At 36.4% G+C, this 19512-nt stretch overlaps 2 protein-coding genes across 2 annotated transcripts; one reads left to right on the forward strand and one right to left on the reverse strand.

Annotated features, from left to right (window-relative positions):
• Positions 1-198: 198 nt before the first annotated feature.
• On the reverse strand, positions 199-9337 carry ddx21 (DEAD (Asp-Glu-Ala-Asp) box helicase 21). The gene is given in 17 exon segments (XM_067487774.1): positions 199-1274; positions 1419-1463; positions 2065-2199; positions 2484-2643; positions 2913-2986; positions 3155-3274; positions 3597-3758; positions 3938-4087; positions 4716-4861; positions 4963-5148; positions 5422-5539; positions 5638-5816; positions 6594-6669; positions 7141-7269; positions 7501-7728; positions 9138-9257; positions 9260-9337. Coding segments are annotated over 17 exon segments (2334 nt in total). The 5' UTR covers positions 9323-9337; the 3' UTR covers positions 199-1031.
• Positions 9338-10001: 664 nt separating this feature from the next.
• LOC137108534 (globoside alpha-1,3-N-acetylgalactosaminyltransferase 1-like) lies at positions 10002-19274 on the forward strand. The gene is made up of 11 exons (XM_067493247.1): positions 10002-10240; positions 12889-12930; positions 13081-13161; positions 14110-14142; positions 14582-14716; positions 14891-14999; positions 15945-16058; positions 16264-16380; positions 16635-16768; positions 17838-17915; positions 18115-19274. The coding sequence occupies exons 1-11, from the start codon at positions 10179-10181 to the stop codon at positions 18260-18262; spliced, it is 1053 nt and encodes a 350-aa protein (XP_067349348.1). The 5' UTR covers positions 10002-10178; the 3' UTR covers positions 18263-19274.
• The last annotated feature ends 238 nt before the right edge of the window (positions 19275-19512 follow it).

Genomic DNA, 19512 nt, shown 5'->3' on the forward strand with positions numbered 1-19512 from the left:
CAACTGACTCTACTGGTAGTTCTAACTTGACATTTTTTCAAAGGTCTTGACTAAATTCTCAGTGATGTAAAACTGTTTCTGGGATAACTAAAAGGTATAGAATTCTTTGGAGCATTAATACTGAAATTTATACCTCAAAAGATATGTACTAATCTTCACTCTTATTTCTCATAAAATATAAAAAGAATAAAAGCAACATGAGTTGACCTTTTTTAATCAATTTCATTCAAATGAATGGAAGCAGTGGACACAGATATATTAAATAGAAGCAATTGCAAAGCAATCATCCAATATATTTTTGGGGAGTGATGTTTTAGCTGAGGGGAGGGCACCGATCCAACACCGAGCTCAACTTTAAAGATTAATACCCATTTTATTTCTGATCCCTGTTGGTGCAGGGCAGAAACACAATCCCCATGTGATAAAGAGCCTGCAGGGCAATGCACCTTTTAAGGTTGTGCACACTCACAAGTTGGTTCCATTTCGGATTAAAGCTCAAGTTGGATTGCTGCTACATTTCCCCAAACACCAAGTATATAAAAATAAAAAAAAGGAACACATTTACCTAAACTCAAAGGATGATGCATTCATGTCAACACAGTGCTAAACATGTTCTGTACTTTAGTCTGAAAAGCCCATTTTACACCAGTATGGTGCTTTTCAAGACGTAGAAACTGAAATATGCAGAAAATATATGTTGTGAAAATTCAGCTGTTAAGAACACATCATATTTTGAGTTTTAACTTGTGTGTCACCTAAAAAGAGACATCCGGTATTACATTATGGCTGCTAGTGTACCCACCACTGTCTGATCTCCACCTCTTCGGAAAGAAATGCATGTTTTTTGCCATAACGTTTTATTTACTTTATCGAGCATCTGTAATAAATGTGTTGTGCATTAAACTTGTGAATATTTGACAGGTTACAATTCAGCTTGTTTCACAAAGGAGAGTTCTCACTGACAGCCAGCAAAAACCACTGTAAGTTAAGATGACAGTCAGTGGCAGTCAGTCAGGCCACAGGTGGAAACTTCAATAATCAAAAGCTTGGCTGAAGTTGCGTTTGTGTCCTCCTCTGCCGTTCCGGAACCCGTTACCACGGCCACCATTTCCCCTGAAATTCTGTCCCCTTCCGCCTCTAAAACCTCCTCCTCTGTCACCGCGGTTACCACTGCCAAAGCCTCTGTCACCACGGCTTTTGAGCTGCTTCTCCTCCAGCTCTGGGAGTTCTGTGGCTACAGTCAGTTGCCAACGGCGACCATCCTTCCAGCTCTCCTGTTGAATGAACAAGTGGGGTAAGAGGGATGTTAGCTGTCAATCAGCTTCAACAAGAAATGTGGTATTTACATTTTTATTTTCACATAACACTGCATTCCATCAAATATCTTGGACAGATGAGAGTTTTCACTGTTGTCTCACCTGAATCTCTTTGACTTTGTCAGTTGGGACATCAAAACAAACTCCCTGTAAAGACATAAAATGAGGGCGATGGTGAGTTTTATCTTTAGTCCGTGAACCTGCTGTAGGCATGGTCACACCTACAGAAAATGTTTACACATTTCAGCAGATGTTGTGCAAGTTGCTTGCTGTAGATAATTAGCTGTGTGCTTATTGTGTGGCTGGAGTAGCAGAGTTCACATATAAACACAAACATTTCACAGGATTCTATTCTCAATTTGCATTTTGATTTACCAGTGGGACCTCATTTACTTTTCGATTTGCCAGCTCTATTAGAATCATCTATGTGCTACTCCATGGGGCCTTTTTGGCAAGTCACCGCTATTATTTTCAAGAATGGCCATTGGCTATCATTTGGGCCCAATTCTTTCTAGCATCTACTTCTCCTATTCAAAACTATATACACAATGAAATACACACTGCTTGGTGCACAGATAACCCAAATTTTTGTAGTCTAATTTATTCTGTTCAAATATCACACAGCAGACACTAAATTATACAACACAGAGCTGTTGTAGGGAAGAAAGGGTAAAAAAAAAAACTCCTCTAATATATGAATATACACAACAGCTGCACCTCAGATGCCCATGTTTGTGTGTATACATACTGTTTTGCCTTTGAGGAAGGTCATTCTGCAAATGTGGTTCTCCATCTGTTCTCCAAGCTGTTCTTTAATGGTTCTCCAGGCATAACCCAAATTATACATCTCCTGAGAACAAACCAACTGCATAGTGGTGTAACCCTGCAAATACAAACAAGAAGGATAAGGGGGGGAAAAGTATTATGGCCGAATCTAATTAGAGGAATAAGATGTCAGGTTTGTGTATGTGCCAAAGGGCTGTTAACATTTGAATCATCTTCAATGTTGGTTAAGTATGTAGCTCTATATGAACTCATATGACGCTACCCTGTTTGGCAGTGGCACATGAGTTTATAGAAGCGTGCCTAGATGTCCACATAGCTTTGTTTTGTGAATATAATGGGACAAGTGTGTTGTGTTAAGAGTGTTTATAATGGCAAACTTACAAGATCTGAGTTGAGCAGCGACCTCTGCTCCAGACTTGTGGCTCCAGAAATGTGGGCTAGTGCAGCAGCTAGTGCTTCAACTGCTCCTCTCTCCTCGATCAGCTGCTCAGCTGATGCTCTGAAGTACCCGATAGCTGTCACTGGAACAGCATCCAGAAATCTGAATACAGTGAAGAAATAACATAAGTCCGACAATTAGATGTTTAAAAATGATTTTCCTATCAAACACTATTGTAAGAGTTTCTATGAAAGCACTGTTTCATGCTCCTTTTAAGTTTCCCAAGCAATAAAAGAAGCCTTCATTATGAACCAGACCATAATAAAGCAGAGAGATTCAAATGTTTCTACTACAATCCATCAATTAAAGTTATTTAATACTTCTTAAATATATACCCTTCCACTTGGCTTGCATTTTCAAGAATTACCCACCTGACAGCATCTTTGCTGGATGATTTGATAATATCATTGGCAGTGGGAACTCCAACACGTCTGAATGTAATACCCTGGAACATAAAATAGTTTTCATTTATATATATCTATATCTATAGATATTATAAATAGATATAGATAGAGATATACAGATATAGATATAAACACACACACACACAGATTTACTCATCTGCACCTTCCCTCTGTTTTTCTCCATTGACTAAATACAAAAGAACACTTACTGCTTTGTCTTCTACATAGCGCAGCTGGTCCTCTTCTTTCCTCTGGTAGAAACAGATGCAGACTCCCGTCCTGCCTGCTCGCCCCGTACGTCCGGAACGATGGATGTATGACTCTACATCCTAACAATAACAATTGAGAAAGCAAAATGTTTACTGTTAAGATTCATCCACCAAGTAAACACTTCATATTTTCAATGGGTCCCCAACTGGATTTTTTTAAATTAAACTCCCTTTGAATCATGCAAATGGTAATTTAATTTAAATTAACTGTACTGTGTTATTTGAATGGAATCTACACTTTAACATATTTCTATATAATCTACTTAAAACATACCATTGTAGCAAAGAAATTGCATGTCTGTTTAATACAAAGATATGCTCAAATTATGAATTGGTAATTTAGTAATCATTTTAAAAAGTGCCAAGTGGCACCATAGCATACCTTAGGTGGAGAACACTGGACCACCAGATCAACTTCAGGGATGTCTAAGCCACGGGCTGCAACGTTTGTGGCAACCAGAACTTCAAAGGACCCATTCCTGAATCCTTTCAATGTCAGCTCTCTTTGTTTCTGGGGAATGTCTCCATGGAGGGACTGGGTACTCTAAAAACAATCAAATATGATGACAAATGAAGAGACAATGCTTCATTTGTATCCATTTTTGCTCTGGGGGAATTAAGATATTAAACAGTATAAAAAGAATCTTAGAAAATAAATCTCACACATCTCTCAAGTTTATTGTTATGGATTTTGATCATATTTAAGTGTGTCTGTGTGTCTACCTGCTTGATGGATGCATTCATGGAAAGTTCGTTAGCCTCTTTCTTTGTTTCACAAAATATAATGGTTCGTCCATGGCTGCCACTGTAAACCTGGATCACATCACCTATTACAGCTGCACGTTGTGACCAGTGGCATGCTATGGCCAGATGCTACGGAAAATACATAGATAACAGAGAGGGAGTGAGAAGAGAAGTATTTTTAATCGCAATCCTGGTGATGGGTAATACAGCAATAAAAAAACAAAAGTGCTGGGCTTTCAACATGTGTGATTATTTTGCAATCCCAATTACTTTAAAGATCGACTTCACCAAATTTCAACTCTATGGCTTTAGTTTAGGGTGTAAAGGTACATTATTTCTTTTAAACTTTTTTTTAAACTCCCTTTGGTTTGGACCTCCATGTATTAAAATATTTCTCTAATCCTTGCTGAAAAACTCCTCCAGATGACATCACATGGAGGAGTTTTTCATTATTAGGTGTTTAGATGATGTCATCTAGGGGAGCTTTGGAAGAGCATGTGGTCCATGAATACAAACTCCATAGTGTGAGCAATGAAATGGCATAATCTCAACTAAAAGTTCCTTTAAGTGATGTGATCTGGGGGCGTTTTTAAGCTAGAAAGAGAGAGATACTTTAATACAGGGATCTCAGAGGGAAGTTTAATGGCATTCAGTTACACGTACTGGTCAAACTAGATAAAGAAGATCAGTGAAGGCCTCATTTAACTATGCTAGGGTTAGGGTTAGCTAACTCGCATGCATACACATACACACTTACTTCAACAGTTGTTGCTGCTTTCTGTGTTTTCTTGCCAATCAGATCAACGTGTCTGCAATTTGGTCTCATGTATTTCTTGGCTACCTCATACACCCAGGGGGGGCAGGTCGCTGAAAACAGCAGTGTCTGGGGGTTGGAGTCACAGTCTGAAAAGTAACAGACAAATAAACAGTAATTATTTTATTTATCATGATCAAAATTATTATAAATAAATAATATAAAAGCACTAGACACAGATTCACTTCACCTTTCTTATATGATGAAGCCAAAATTTCTTCAACTTGCTCTGCAAATCCCATATCCAACATTTGATCTACTTCGTCCAGAACAACATGTTTCAGTTGAGTCAGGTCGAGTTTGTTGTTTTGGAGGTGATCTTTGATTCGACCAGGGGTTCCAACCAGGATGTCAATACCATTACGGATGGCATCAACTAGACAGAAGATGAGGAGAGAGGCTTATTATTAATATTGGTGTATATATTATGTTGTCAAAACAGCTGATATAAACCCAATAAGAAAAGAAAATGAAACCACAAGCTGGTATCTACAATGTCCATTTATACATTGTAAGACCTAAACTGGAGTTTACTTAATGTTTAACACAAAGAAGTGTTCGGTGTGTATAAATGGAATGTTCTGATGACTTTAAGCATTATAAAAATGTTTCTATTAAAGATAAACATGAGTTGTTGCAGAAGACTCACTCTGGGGGTTGTATGAGCTGCCTCCATAGAAACAGGTTATAGCCAGTCTCTTGGAGATGTCTTTAAAGTCCTTAGATACCTGGATAGCTAACTCTCTGGTTGGAGCCAACACCAGGACCTGCCAAAAGGCAAAGAAGAGACTATCGTACACAAACAAACTTACACTGCAATGCCACCAATTTTCGGTGATTTTTGTAAAAGCGTGCGTGCATGTACCTTTGGGGGGCGGCCTCTGGTCATCTCCCCTGAATCTCTCTGGAGCTTCTCTACCAGAGGGATAGCAAAGGAAAAGGTCTTTCCTGTTCCTGTTCGGGCTTGGCCAATTACATCCTCTCCATCATACACAGGATTAAATGTCTTCACCTGAATGTCAAACAGGTAAGAGACTCCGCGAGCTGAGACAGACAGAATGAGGGGACACAAAAAGAGACAAATGATCAGTGTTTATTTGTGTTACTACACAGTACCTCACAGTTCTAAAGCCTTCCGTTAACACTCTGAAGTACAATTTCTCTAACAGAGTTAAGTCCCTGACCTTGATCATTAATCAATATTTACAAAATTCACATGAATTCAATATGCATTTGTTTAGACATACACATCCCTTGCAATAGATAAATTTTTTTCCAACCAACTTACCAAAAGGAGGTGCAACATTTCAAAATATTTTAAAAAGTAATTTTAGACATTTATCTGGTCTCAACCTATAAACCAGGGCAGGGCGATATATTAAATTAAAAATATATAAACAATGTAAATGGCAGCAGCAGCACTCCTGCATTCCCAACATTTTAATGGAAATAATCGCCATTTCTTAGAAATGCTTGAACTTGTTTGCTTTGCTAGTCAATAAGCTAGAGTAATGACCAGCACAGTGGGTGAAGATAAGAGGATGTAATAAAGGTCGTCATATTACATTAATGTTATAAAAACGTGAGACATCTCCGCTCCTCTCTTTTATTTGTCTATGCACGGAGGAACAAGAAAGTAACGCGAGGAATCAGTGTTAGCTTACTGCTTACAGTGACTTTACGGTGCATTCAGGGATGTAACAGAGTGGAGGTCACCTGTGTTTTTAAAGCATTCCGTGCTCAATATGCAAAAAAGAAAAACCTTTTTTTACTCCACATCACCCAGCTCTAGTATAAATTACTGTATAATATGACATTTACCTTGTAGTTTACTGATAGTGAAAGGACAGATCCTGAAGTTGGAGAAAGCCCCTTCCCTCTGCTCCGGTGTCTCTTCCTAAACATCAAAGAGAGTCAACAAAACTAGCTTAAAGGCTTAAAGTAATTTGGGATATTGGTGTATAAATGACTGAATCTCCCCAACTAGAAAAGTTCAGAGCACCACTTTTTAAAAACATCCTAGTGGAAACAGACTAAAAAGCTGCACTGTCTATTAGGGGACAAAAAAATGTATATGTTGATTTTTCGTGACAGTTACGCCCACGAGAAGTTATCAATACTCTGACGCCACCTATCAACATGTTTTAGTCACTTAACTCAACTCTTTAAAGTTGATGTAATAAATTATGTACATTTAAAAAAAAAACAAAAAAAAAACACATATACTGGATTATTATCTTGTGATACATTGTATGTGAAAGAATCACAGGTGTTACGATATATCAATACCATGGACAAAAACAATGGTGATTGTATCGTAAGTTAACCTGTGATTCCCACCCTACTGTCTACTGTCTCCATTTCGTACCGTCTCTTTTTCACTGTCACCGGCTGAGTCTTCACTTGGCTGGGACGGTGTGTGGACAGGGGTGTTTGGTGTGGAATGTCCATTGATTTCTCCCTCTGTGATGGGTTTCTTTTGCTGCTTCTTTTTTGTCTAAAACCCCAAGATAAAAGGGAGACAAAATTTGATCTTCTGCTCCTGAGCATGGCCAGAGAATATACATTTGTACACAAAATCATAATCTGATTAGAACAGATCATGTTTCACAGAACAATTGAATGGATAACAAACAGTTTTATTGTCCATTTACTCCCATCATTTGTCTTTTTTGTGAGGATATCTTTCCAACTTGTACATAATAGTAATATACAAGACAGCACTGACCTCTGTGTCTTCTTTCTTTGTTTTCTTCTGCTTTGGTGTTTTAACATCATCACTGTTTCCATTCATGTCTGTGGCCTCCTCTATGTGGCCATTCTCTTGGTCCACTGCCAGCTTGTCTTTTTTCTTTTTCTTCTTTGGTGCTGGAGGTTCACAGTCTGGTTCCTCCTGCTCTTCCTGCTCTTCAAGCTGCTGCTTCTTCTTCAGCTTCTTGCCCTCCTTGGTCTTGATCTTTAATTTATTTAACAGACACATAAAAGGCAAAGTTAGGTCCAACACACTGCAGATATAAAAAATAAATAAAAATAAAGTATTGATTAAGATTTTTTATATGTAAATGTACTGCAATCTCACTGAAACATCTTTAAATTATAAATGATTTTCTAAAACATGTTATTTCAAAGTGGTTAAGGAGCATCACATTCTAGTTTCTTTGATTATTCTATTAGGAGCAGAGACTACCTGAAGTGGTGAAAAATTATTTCAAAGAATGAAAATTTGTCAGTTCAACACTACATAATGACCTACTATGCCAATAATAATAATAATTATAATCTGATAATAGCAATTATTTTTATTATTATTATGAATAAACATTTCAATGACTACAAAGCATTACAAGAACTGAGCATAATCTATTAATTTAGCTGACATATTTAATATGTACAACCTTGTACATGTGCAACCTTGCAGTTAAAAATGTCATACAAACATTGCAATATGCATCTCAAATATTTTCTCCATTAAAAAAAAAAAACAAAACAAAAAAAAAAAACTGGCCAGGCCACAATAATCACAAAAAAGTCAGTGAAATCCTGAAAGAACTAAAAAGTTCACATTTAGTATTTGGACAACCAACAATACAATCTAATCTTTAATTATTTGTCCATTAAGATCAAATTAATACACATTTTATTCAAACTATCTCATTCTTTTTGGACCATTGCTCTAAATTATTTTGGCCTTGGAAATGTTATAAAATTTGTTATTTCATTTTTAATAAAGTTAAAATTACCCAGAAAAGTAGCCAGTTTAATAAAAACAGTAGTTAAAATAATTACCACTTGGTGTGAAACTTGAGGTTTGATTGTTTGTTGAAAATACAAACAACTACACTTCTTAGCAGACATAATTACTTACATTTTTGTTAAGTGGGTTTTGTTTTGTGTACTTGGCCCAACAGCTGACGAGTTCAGCTGTACAACACGTCATCAAATCGCGCCAACAGCGCAGATAAATATATATATGGATAAAGTGCTTTCAAGGCTTCCATGTTATCGACCCGTGTGAACACATGATCTATAGATCTGCGTAATAACACATGGGCATGCCATGTTTTCTTCAAGCTAGGCTAATTGGCTACTTTAACAATGTATGCTAAAATTAGCATAGCACTGGATCACCTGCGCTTTATTAATTTGTACCGCTATCGATTAAACATTGATATTAATATTTTACTATAACTGTCACACACACAAGCCTGTCCTTCGTCTGTTTGCTATCAGTTAGCCAGGCGATACCGAACACTCGCGTTAGCATGTTCAGCCACATGTTGTTAAACATGAGGCAGCCGGGAGAGGACAGCTCGAGCCACACGGATATTTTTTAGTCAGTTCAGAACGAACCGAGCGTTCTCTCACCTTTATGGGTTTGTCACTGGTGAACGTGTCCATCTCTTCTTCCATAGCTTGATCTTCGGTTTCAAAGATGATTTTTGACGGCATTTCTCTTCCCTGTTGGAACCCCTCTGCGTGGACACACAGGCAACCCTACGGGCACGCGGATGAAAAGGAACGTGCGAGGCGGAGCGACGTCGGAAGCGCATTCACGAGGCAGGCATAGAAACAGAAACGATAGATAGACACCGCAGACAAGAGTGGAGCGCGCTAGATCTGCAATCGCCTCAACACTCTTCTGTCCAAATACTGTCCACTACATAATGGACTGAACACACCTGAGAGCAAATTTGACAAATAATTAATTCTTCTTTGAGAGAAGTGCAAAAAAGAAAACGTTCTCTGCATATTAACTCTTTACCTACAGTTGCTTCACATGCAGACATCTTCACTTTCTGCACATTTAATTGTGTTGTAACTGTTTTTAAATGCATGCATTTTATGTTACCTTATATTTTAAATCATTAAAAAATTCAAACCTATTTTTTCAGTGGTACAGATTAGTTACTGATATATGTGATGTCATTTTAGAATTGTGATCTGATTTGAGTAGTGCAGGGAGAGAAGGACGTTGGGAATATTCCAGGTAGCGCATGTATTAAAAATTGTCATAACATATTTTATGATGAGACTGCAGGTGTAAGCTCAAGAGAAGGCAGATGTATATGCACCCCCTCACAGAGATGTCAGGTTATCTATGGATGGAAAAGTTTATAGCTACTATAAAATGTTAACTTTTTTAGTAGGTGGAGCACACAGCTATTCTGGTCATGTGTGCCGCTAACTTCCAACCAACAAAATGTGTGTGTGTGGGGGGGGGTCATATATGCAGATGTTTGCAGTTTCTTTCATGCTTAGTAAGACCTTCAAACCCTAAATATCCTAATACCTTGCTGGTGTTAGGTTTTACTTAGGTTTAGCTGTTTAAATTTGCAGTTCAGTAGTGTTTAAGTCTCACACACAATTTGACTGAATGATAGCCAATAAATAATCAAGAGAATTGATATGTTGCGCTATATTACCAGGACACATATTTTGGTCGGTTGTGGCTTTCTTCTCTTTTTGGGGTAAGTCTTTCAAAGAGTTGCATGTCTTTAGTTTTAAATAAAATTATTGTAATTGTAAATTTGGTTCCAAATAGAGATTTATACAGTTACACTTTTAAAGAATATACAGTATCTGAAATGAAGTCAAATAACAAAAATCAATGGCAAATATATAATTGATTATAAATTATAAGTTTGTAATATCTAAATTTGTAAACTTGACCAATTGAAATTAATATATAATATCCAGGCTTTATTTTGCTAGGCTGTGCTTTTTCTTCTCGTCCTTTTGGGGTGTATCTATATACACAATAGGCCTGCAAGGTTTATTATTATCAAAAAATAATACTAAAAACCTAAATGGGAACACATTACATTTGTTTTATTCAATGTAGGCTCTTTGAAAAAACTTCAGCTATAACAGTTTGGAAATGTAACTCACTGATTTGGATCGAGGCTGTTGATAAAAAAGCTAAGCAAAGGTGTGCGGCTGCCTTTAGGAGACACGAAAGCCCAGAACAGTAATGCAAAGACAACAGTAACCCATTTTGACACGCAAACCTTTAAAACTGTGTTGTTTCCTCTGACGGAAGACATCGCGCACAGCTTGCAACTCGTCTCCCACTGTGCTCATAATGTTGATTCAAAAAAATGTCAACGTTAATGAGATTTTAGACAAAGGTCATCACAGACTGTGCAAACGCTGTGCTATATATACTGACAATGTCCCCACAGTCTTAAACGTCCAGGGCACATGGTCTTCGACATGTGGCTATGGGGACCAGGCATCAAACCACTGACCCTGCAGTCTGTGGATGGCTGCTCTATCAACTGATCCACCGCAACTTTGCTTTTGGCTTCTTTCTAATTCATTTCGGATCCTGCTCAAAGAGGACCTTGTCTGTTGGGGCTCAAGTTTCAGTTTTATCGATGGTTTACGATGTTCTCTGGGAGTTTTATGTTATGACTTATCGGCAAACATGTTAAGTCACTGATTAACACCCGCTGTTTTTTTACAAGGGCTCAGAATGTCTCACTTTACCTATTACTCATACATTTGACCAAGTCCTAAACTTTACATTATAAACATAATACTATGTAGCTAGTCCTATTTAAACAGATTGGTAAACAGACTCTTCAACCTTTGAAATAACAGGGAATATAAATAAATAATTTAGATTGTATATTTTGTATGCTGCTTACTTCATATTGTTATAGTATAATTAAATACTTGTTTTAAAAGATAAGTGTAAAAAAACAGTGGTGGATGAAGTACTCAATAACTGTACTTAAGTAAATAACAAACATGCAAACAAAAATGTACTCTAGTAAAAGTACAAGTATCCACTGACATTTTACTTAAATAAAAGTACATGATTTCTATTTTACTTATAGCATTAAAATTCTAAGAAAATTTTTTTATCTCGCTGTCTTTGTGTTTATGTTTTTTGTTCTTTTTTGGGAGGGAAGCATCCACAAATAATGTTAATAGACATGAATGACGGGTCGAAGATATTTTAGCTTTTGTCAGTTTTATTTCTAAATTACTCATGTTGTAACATCACATAGTGACAGTAACAGTCTAACAGCTCTGTGATTTCAAGAATAACACACTGATTCAACCACTGAGAAAATGTCCAGAGAGCTGCGAATAAGCTCAGGATGCAGAAAAAAAGAGCCACAGAAATCCGTTAACTAACACAAAATATAGGAGTAAATGTATGTGGTTTTCTCGTAACAATATTTAGTTATTTGCACCTGATTTAACCCAAGTAAACAGACTGGATGGTCGTAACCCCACTAAGCACTAATGCACGCAGCTGCTTCCTTCAGAAGGAGAAGAACAAATTGTAAATCAAACAACGCGGTTATAGCGTGTAACGCAACTTTGATTAGAAATGTAGTAGAGTAAAAACTACAGATATTTACTCTTAGATGTAGTGGAGTAAAAATCAAACTAGCCTTAATTAAAGCTACTTAAGAGAAGTACAATTACGCGAACATACTTCAGTCCTGAAGTATGTTTTGATGATGGTGCTCCATCATCGTCATCATTGCAACTGTAATGTCAAAGATAATTGTTTTGCACATTTTCTACCTGTTTATCAAATGAACAACAAACACGCTGTACAAGCTGCATTTTACATAGGTTTGAGGTGAGTTTCAGGTGAACACATCTTTCCAAACCTTTAACTGAAACATTAACACCTTGCTATCGCCCTGTTTCGCTGGTGATGATAATTATTTTACTGCCAACCTAATTTTACCGAAGTGTTACTAGTAGTTATAAATGTAACTATATTTTATGCTACACTTGAAACCGCAGCTTGAAAAAGGGCAAAAGAGCAAAACACAGATTTATGTTTCATAAACATAATATCTGCACATTCACATAAAGTGAAATTTGCAATTAATTTATCGAGGATGCAAACTTTTGCACCAAGTGCTTATTAGTATTTACTTTAACTTTTTTATTCTGTCATTGACCATTTTTGTTCCTTTGGATGATGAAATAACATTTGTGGCTGAATATGCATTATTATTATGTTTATTATGTTATAGGTTTAGGTTATAAGGGGATGCAAACTTAATTTTATTGCTTCAGTGCCCCATGCAGACACAGCTTACTATTCTCTGGTAACCTCCTGTGTTCCCGTGTGTCTTCATAGGGCCATTTATATCTCCTCAGGACATTTTTCAGCCTTTGGGAGGTAAGATTTCTATATGATCAGTTCTCATGTATATAACAGTTTATAGGAAGTTTGTGAATTCTTCTATGCCTTTTTATAATATTTCATCATCAGCTGTGTGTACTTTACGCTGTCATATTTCTAATAAATATTGTGTGTGTCTCTTTTAAGCTTTTGCCAGACACCTGCTGATAACCCTGAGCCTGAAGACTGCAGCAACTGGAGGTTTGGAGACCTGAAAATGCAAACTGGGTGATGATCCGCTTTTCTTTTGACTAACAGAGAGCAACAATGGGTCACTTACATTTACACTCGTCATATAGTCCACATCCTTGTCCTTTTATAAACATTTACAGTTATAACTTCTCTATACTGTCATAAAAATCCAAGCAGAGGACAAAGGATGTGTCTTCCAGAAAACGTACTGAATCTCCTCCACTGTTATAGATTTACAGTCCATGCTTGCTGTAGAGGGTCTTTGGCATCATTTGGCATCAGCTCTCTTTTCTAGTTCCCTGAGTGTTGCCACAAATCCGAAAGCACTGAGCAGAACACAAAGCAAAATTCAAATTAGGCGATTTTATTAAAAATCTGTGATGAGCTCTTTTGCCTCACAACAAGAATATTCCTTTCTAGAAGGCATGCAGAAGTTCTTCTGACATGCTCCCATAAGATAAAAATAGTGCTGCATATAGGTTTTTCTTCTTTTTTTATAAAATACTAATACTGCATTTACTGTATTTGTTATTGTATTTACATAGTTATTTAAGATATTCTGTGTATTAATGTTTTTTTGTACTGTGTGTCTCTGGCCATGACCTCTTTTGAATAATAGGAGTGGATTTGGTAGTGGTAGGAGTGTCCTACCAATCTGCCCGATGTTTTGTTGTTGCTTTTTGTTGCTCTGTTCTTTTCTCTCTCCCCTTTCCACTCACCCCAACCGGTCGAGGCAGATGGCCGTCCACCCTGAGCCTGGTTCTGCTGGAGGTTTCTTCCGTTAAAGGGAGTTTTTCCTCTCCACTGTTGCCTATGGCTTGCTCCAGGGGGAATTGTTGGGTTCTCTTTATATATCTTTGTAATCTTGACTTTATTCTGTAAAGTGCCCTGAGATGACTTTGTTCTGAATTGCCGCTATATAAATAAAGTTGAATTGAAATTGAATCGAATTTAATTTGATTAGATTTTTTTCTTCTTTTTCAGGCTGAAATATGCTCAGCCAAGCACGCAGAAAGGGTAAGCTGTTAAAATTAACATTTTGACTTTATTAAAGGGAAACCATGTAGTTATTCTCTTCAGCAGCTATGGGTGAGGCGTTCAGGGACAGTTCAGAGTGCCGAAGAAGAGTTCACAGCCTTATTTAAAGAAGTCACTGTCAACTATACTCTTTAATCAAAATGATAAATTATTAAATATACCCTATTTTTATTATTGTAGAACTGTTTTAGGCCAATTTTTTTAAAAGCAGAAAAACCAAATGTCTGCTGGTTCCAAGCTTTTGAAATGTCAGGATTTGATGCCTTTCTCTGTTGTGCATAAAAGTAAACTAATAGCACACACACTGGACATATATATATATATAGATATAGATATACAGCAGCATATCTTTCTCTATCGCAATAAGGATTTCAATATGCCAATAACTTTATGTCAGTAACTTTTTGGATGTCCACAGACGAACTGATGTGAACTCAGTGACAAACTGGAATGCTCCTCTGGTTTGGGAGGGGACCTTTGATCCGGTGGTTATTGATGCAATCTATAAGAAAATGGACCCAAGAGTTGCTGTGTTGCTGTTTGCTGTTGGCAAGTAGGTGCACACAGTAGTCTCACCAGATATTACAGGAGGGAGATTTGAGCGGACCCAATGGTTCAAGAGGAGGTCTAAAATCTGTAAACCCGAAAATGTTATTCTGTATTGTGTTATTTGTTTTGTGTTGTATTTCCTGATTGTTAAGCTTCAGGCTTCTTTTGATCTGAACAGATACACCCGTTTCCTGAAGGCTTTCCTGGAGTCAGGTGAAAAGCACTTCCTTGTTGACTTCAGGGTGACTTATTACATCTTCACAGACAATGAAAAAGATGTTCCCAAAGTGAGTATGTGGAAAGGTAGTACTGGTTACTGCTAGACTACTCGCAGACATATACCATTATATACATGCAGCAACACAACATTTCTGGTCTTCAACGCTTCTGTCTCCTTTTGGGATAATACTTTAGCAAACAGTGGTCAATATCTCTTTAACATTCATACAATATTCACACCTTATTAGACATCTGTATTGTTAAAATATGTGAAAAAAAACTTTCAAAGAGAGATTTGTAAATGTTTCAATAATTACAGTAAAGAAAAATGAACACAATAGCCACACTTTGTGTTCATTTATATGACTATTGTAAAATAACTCAATGTGTGGATATTCTTTACATAATAAGATGAAAGAAAGACGTGTTGTGATTCTATGTTCACAGAAAATGGAAAAAAACACAGAATACTACGAAAATACTCATAATATATTAACCTCGAGCTCATTGCATCTCCATGTAAAAAAAAATAGAAAAAAGCACAAAGAGAAATAAACAGAAAGGAGACAAATAAATACAGAGAGTCCTGAGAGAGACAAAGAGACTTAACTACAATGTCTGTCAAATTTATAGAAATACCAGAACTAACATGCAGGGAGAAAATTAGAGCAAAAAACACAAAAGTGAATAAAATATTCTTCTGTGTCACATTATTAATCAAAATAGATGTAAAGTGCAAACTGTGTAGTGGCATCACTGGTTTAAAAATAATTGCAGATAGTTTGTATTTGATACATTTTTAGTGCAAACACTTCAAAGTGTGGCTCAGCATTTTTGTTCAGACACAAATGCATCACAATATTTAAAATGTTAAAAATTCCTTGTGACTTTTATATTTGATATTGTGTTATATAGTTTGTATACTCTTATGACTTTCACTGTGACTGAATGTTACTGGAAGATCTATAATTCACCTGTTTTATATCTTTCTTTTTTAATATTTGACTGCTCAGATTGAACTGGGCTCGGGCAGGAAGATCTCCGTTGTCACTGTCCCTAGTGCCACCCGCTGGCAGGATGTAGTACTTGGAAGGATGAAATGGGCATCAATCACCATCGACAAACAGGTCAGCGAAATAAATAGGTCATAACATGAAAGTCACTTTGTATGTTTAGCACCTTCACTGCACACGTTACACGTATTAGTTAGGCAACACACTTCTCTCATGAATATGCATGAATATTATTTCAGCTCATATCTGTTTTTTTTGTCTCATTTATCTAATTCTCTTATCTAAATCTCTCTATGTTGCGTTTATCCCCACATTTCAGATCCGCAATGAAGCGGATTATCTTTTTATGATGGACATTGACAGCGTCTTCCACAACCGTTTTGGAGCCGAATCTCTCAGCCAGCTATCTGCTGTGCTTCACCGTGGCTACTACAAGGTTTGACTGTTGTTCATATTGTATCTGTTTCACGCTAATATCGATATGAATATAATGTAATGTAGTTTTTGTCCTTACATTCTATGTTGTTGCTGATTCCCATACTGCACTTTGTGTTCAGCTGTTGTTTTTCAAATCATCTTGCTTCATCAACCACAGACCTCAATTGACCTCAAACACTGTCAGCATTGCATCCCATTGCTTTTAATTCCTGCTGCATTTAATAGTTTTTATGCTTAAATGTTTTACTTTAGAATACAAAAAGAGATCGTTTTCCATACGAGCGTCGGCCCAGGTCCAAGGCTTACATTCCTCCTGGCGAGGGAGATTACTACTACACTGCTGCAGTCTGGGGCGGATACCTGGAGGACATGTACAAGCTAGTCAAGTAATCACAACCAAACTATTACCAAGTTGTTTTTACTCGAATTGCTATTTTTAATGAAAGGATAATGTACAACAGAAAGAAGAAGGAATGACTGGATACAACAAGAGCTGGCCATTTAGATAAGGGACAAATTAGAATCTTTACCTTCAAAATTCTTAAAGAATGAAAGAACTCATTGCGCAAAGTGACTATTTTTCACAATAATACATATTACTGGATAATATTTACTAATTCGTTAACATCTACACTGCTATAAACCTGCAGCTGGTAAAGGCTGAGCTAATTGTTATCACTTTGGACTCTTATAGGTTGTAAATCTCTTGCCATTAATCAAAAAGTTTTGTCTTTTTATATCCAAGTAATATGTCAGAATTGAAGACATTTTATTTTATTAATATTATTAACTTGTAATTACAGCCGTCAGATAAATGGGGTGAAAGAAAAATTACAGTGTTCCCTCTGAAAGTCAATCAATGTCAATTTTTTTCAACTAAAACATTAATACATGAATTAATACATGTGCCTTTAACACTAATGGAAAATCATTCCTTGAGGCACTACATGTTTAACATATTGTACTTCCTACTAACTTCCATTAAACTGGAATGGATTTGTTTATCCATGATAATGTGGAGCAAGCCAGAGACGGACCATAGTGTGGTCCGTTTCACTATGAACTCGGGATCCGTAGAATCAAAAACTGTTGTAAAATCAAACAAAACATTATGTTTGAACATTTCTTGCCATTAATCCAAACATTTTATTTTATACCTAAATAATATGTCAGAATTATTTTAAATTTTTTAATTTATATAAATTTTATACATATATACATGTATGTATGTATATACTGTATACATTTGTGTGTATATATGTGTGTATATATGTGTATGTATATATATATATATATATATATATATATATATATATATACACACACACACACACACACACACAAACACATATATATACATGCATATATATTACAGTATATACTACTCTTTTCCTAAACTAAATTTAAAATTAAGAATTGAGCTCTCAAATTATTGTCTTGGTTTTTTTTTTTCAGATACTGTCATGAACAGTCAGAGGAGGATGCCAAGAATAATATTGAAGCTGTGTGGCAGGAAGAGAGTCACCTCAACAAGTACACTGTCACAGTTCATTCATAACCATTTACATGTCCTGTTTAGTCTTTTCTGCTAGTTTCCTTTATGTTTCACTTTTATGGGTTTGACTAAAGTTTCTCACCCTTTGTGAAAGGACAATTCACATTTCACGTACAGAATGTGATGCACAGTTCTGAGACTCAAACACACACATCTGCCTTTCTGTCTGTCATGCAGGTACCTGCTGTACAACAAACCAACCAAGGTACTGTCTCCAGAATACCTGTGGTCAGACTACGATCACACACCACCAGATATCAAAGTGGTCAGGATCTCCCAGCTGGTCAAGAACTATGCAGAAGTGCGGCCTAATGGTGGACAGTGATTCTGGAGTGTATTCACTATTTGACCTTAATATTAATAATAACAATAATGATAACTGGTATGGTATTTAATTTGTATACTTACAAGTATAACTGAAACATGTATAATATAAATGGATTTCACTCTTGGTCTCTTGGTATAAAAGCTAAAACACACCACATGTGCATATTCCATAGTGTGGCCATAGAAGAATGGCTGATTCAGTGAGGCTGACAGTTTTCTACCTCAAACATAAATGGAACACTTTAACTATTGTAAACTGAATTGCTGGTAATGAGTAATTCAATCACTTCACATGTTATGTGGTCAGTGATTATGGGAAAGGACATGCATGATAATACAATGTTGTGTCATGAACTGTGAGACAACAGAGGAGGAGATGCCACTGTGCATTGTGCTGTGGGGTTCCTCCCCTCTGCCTTGCTCATTTATTATTTGTACCAGAAGTGAGAATGCCCCTCCATCATCTACAGCTTCTGTGTTTTCTATTCTGTGGAGATCAGAGCACTAAGTTTGAAGGCTATGACGTCTTAGTTGTCTTGTTTTTTTTTTAATATTCTCAAGAAAGGATCTTCTTGCCCCCTAGTGTTGATTTGTTTATTTAGATTCCCCATTAGCTACAGCTTAATGGCAGCTATTTTTCCTGGAGTCTCTCCTGTTTACAAAGGGACAATACAGAAATACACTTTCACACTACTCATAACAATATGCTAAGATGACTGTCCATCACACTTCAAAACTGTTATTAATACAAATAATGACATTTGACAAAACTAAGACAATACAGAGACAGACTAGCTCTGACTGAATCATGATTTCAAATACTAAGAATGATTTAAAATGTAGACTTTATTATTCAAAATATATTTTTTAATTAGGACTCGTAATGCTTTTTATTAAAAGCTAAATGTATTTGTGTATTCATCTTGTGAAGTGTGAACACACCTTGCTTCGATGTTTTCTCCTTGACTTCGATTTTTTACAAGCTTTTATCCAAAGTGACAGCTACAAGTTGCTTTGGATAAGAGCGTCTGCTAAATGACTAAATGTAAATGTAAGTACTTTGTTCAATAAAACAAGTACTTAATAGATCATGTCAAAAAGTCACTTTGAAAAATGGTTTTACATAAAGTGTAAAAAGATAAACCCATTCCATTGCTAGGGATGGAGTAGGGAGCCAGTTGTAAAACACTGGAGAGTAAAGTAAAAAGAAAATCAACAGAGTTCAGAATCTGCAGTGGTACATAATGT

Source organism: Channa argus, chromosome 2 (assembly GCF_033026475.1).
Source record: "Channa argus isolate prfri chromosome 2, Channa argus male v1.0, whole genome shotgun sequence".
Lineage (NCBI taxonomy): Eukaryota > Metazoa > Chordata > Actinopteri > Anabantiformes > Channidae > Channa > Channa argus.

What these genes read in the sequence shown, in the direction of transcription:
- LOC137108534 (XM_067493247.1), top strand. Translation starts at nt 10,179, where the DNA reads ATGTTGCGCTATATTACCAGGACACATATTTTGGTCGGTTGTGGCTTT. An exon ending in TTGCTGTTTGCTGTTGGCAA is followed by an intron (nt 14,717 to 14,890) that starts GTAGGTGCACAC and finishes TGATCTGAACAG; the next exon opens with ATACACCCGTTTCCTGAAGG. An exon ending in ATGAAAAAGATGTTCCCAAA is followed by an intron (nt 15,000 to 15,944) that starts GTGAGTATGTGG and finishes TTGACTGCTCAG; the next exon opens with ATTGAACTGGGCTCGGGCAG.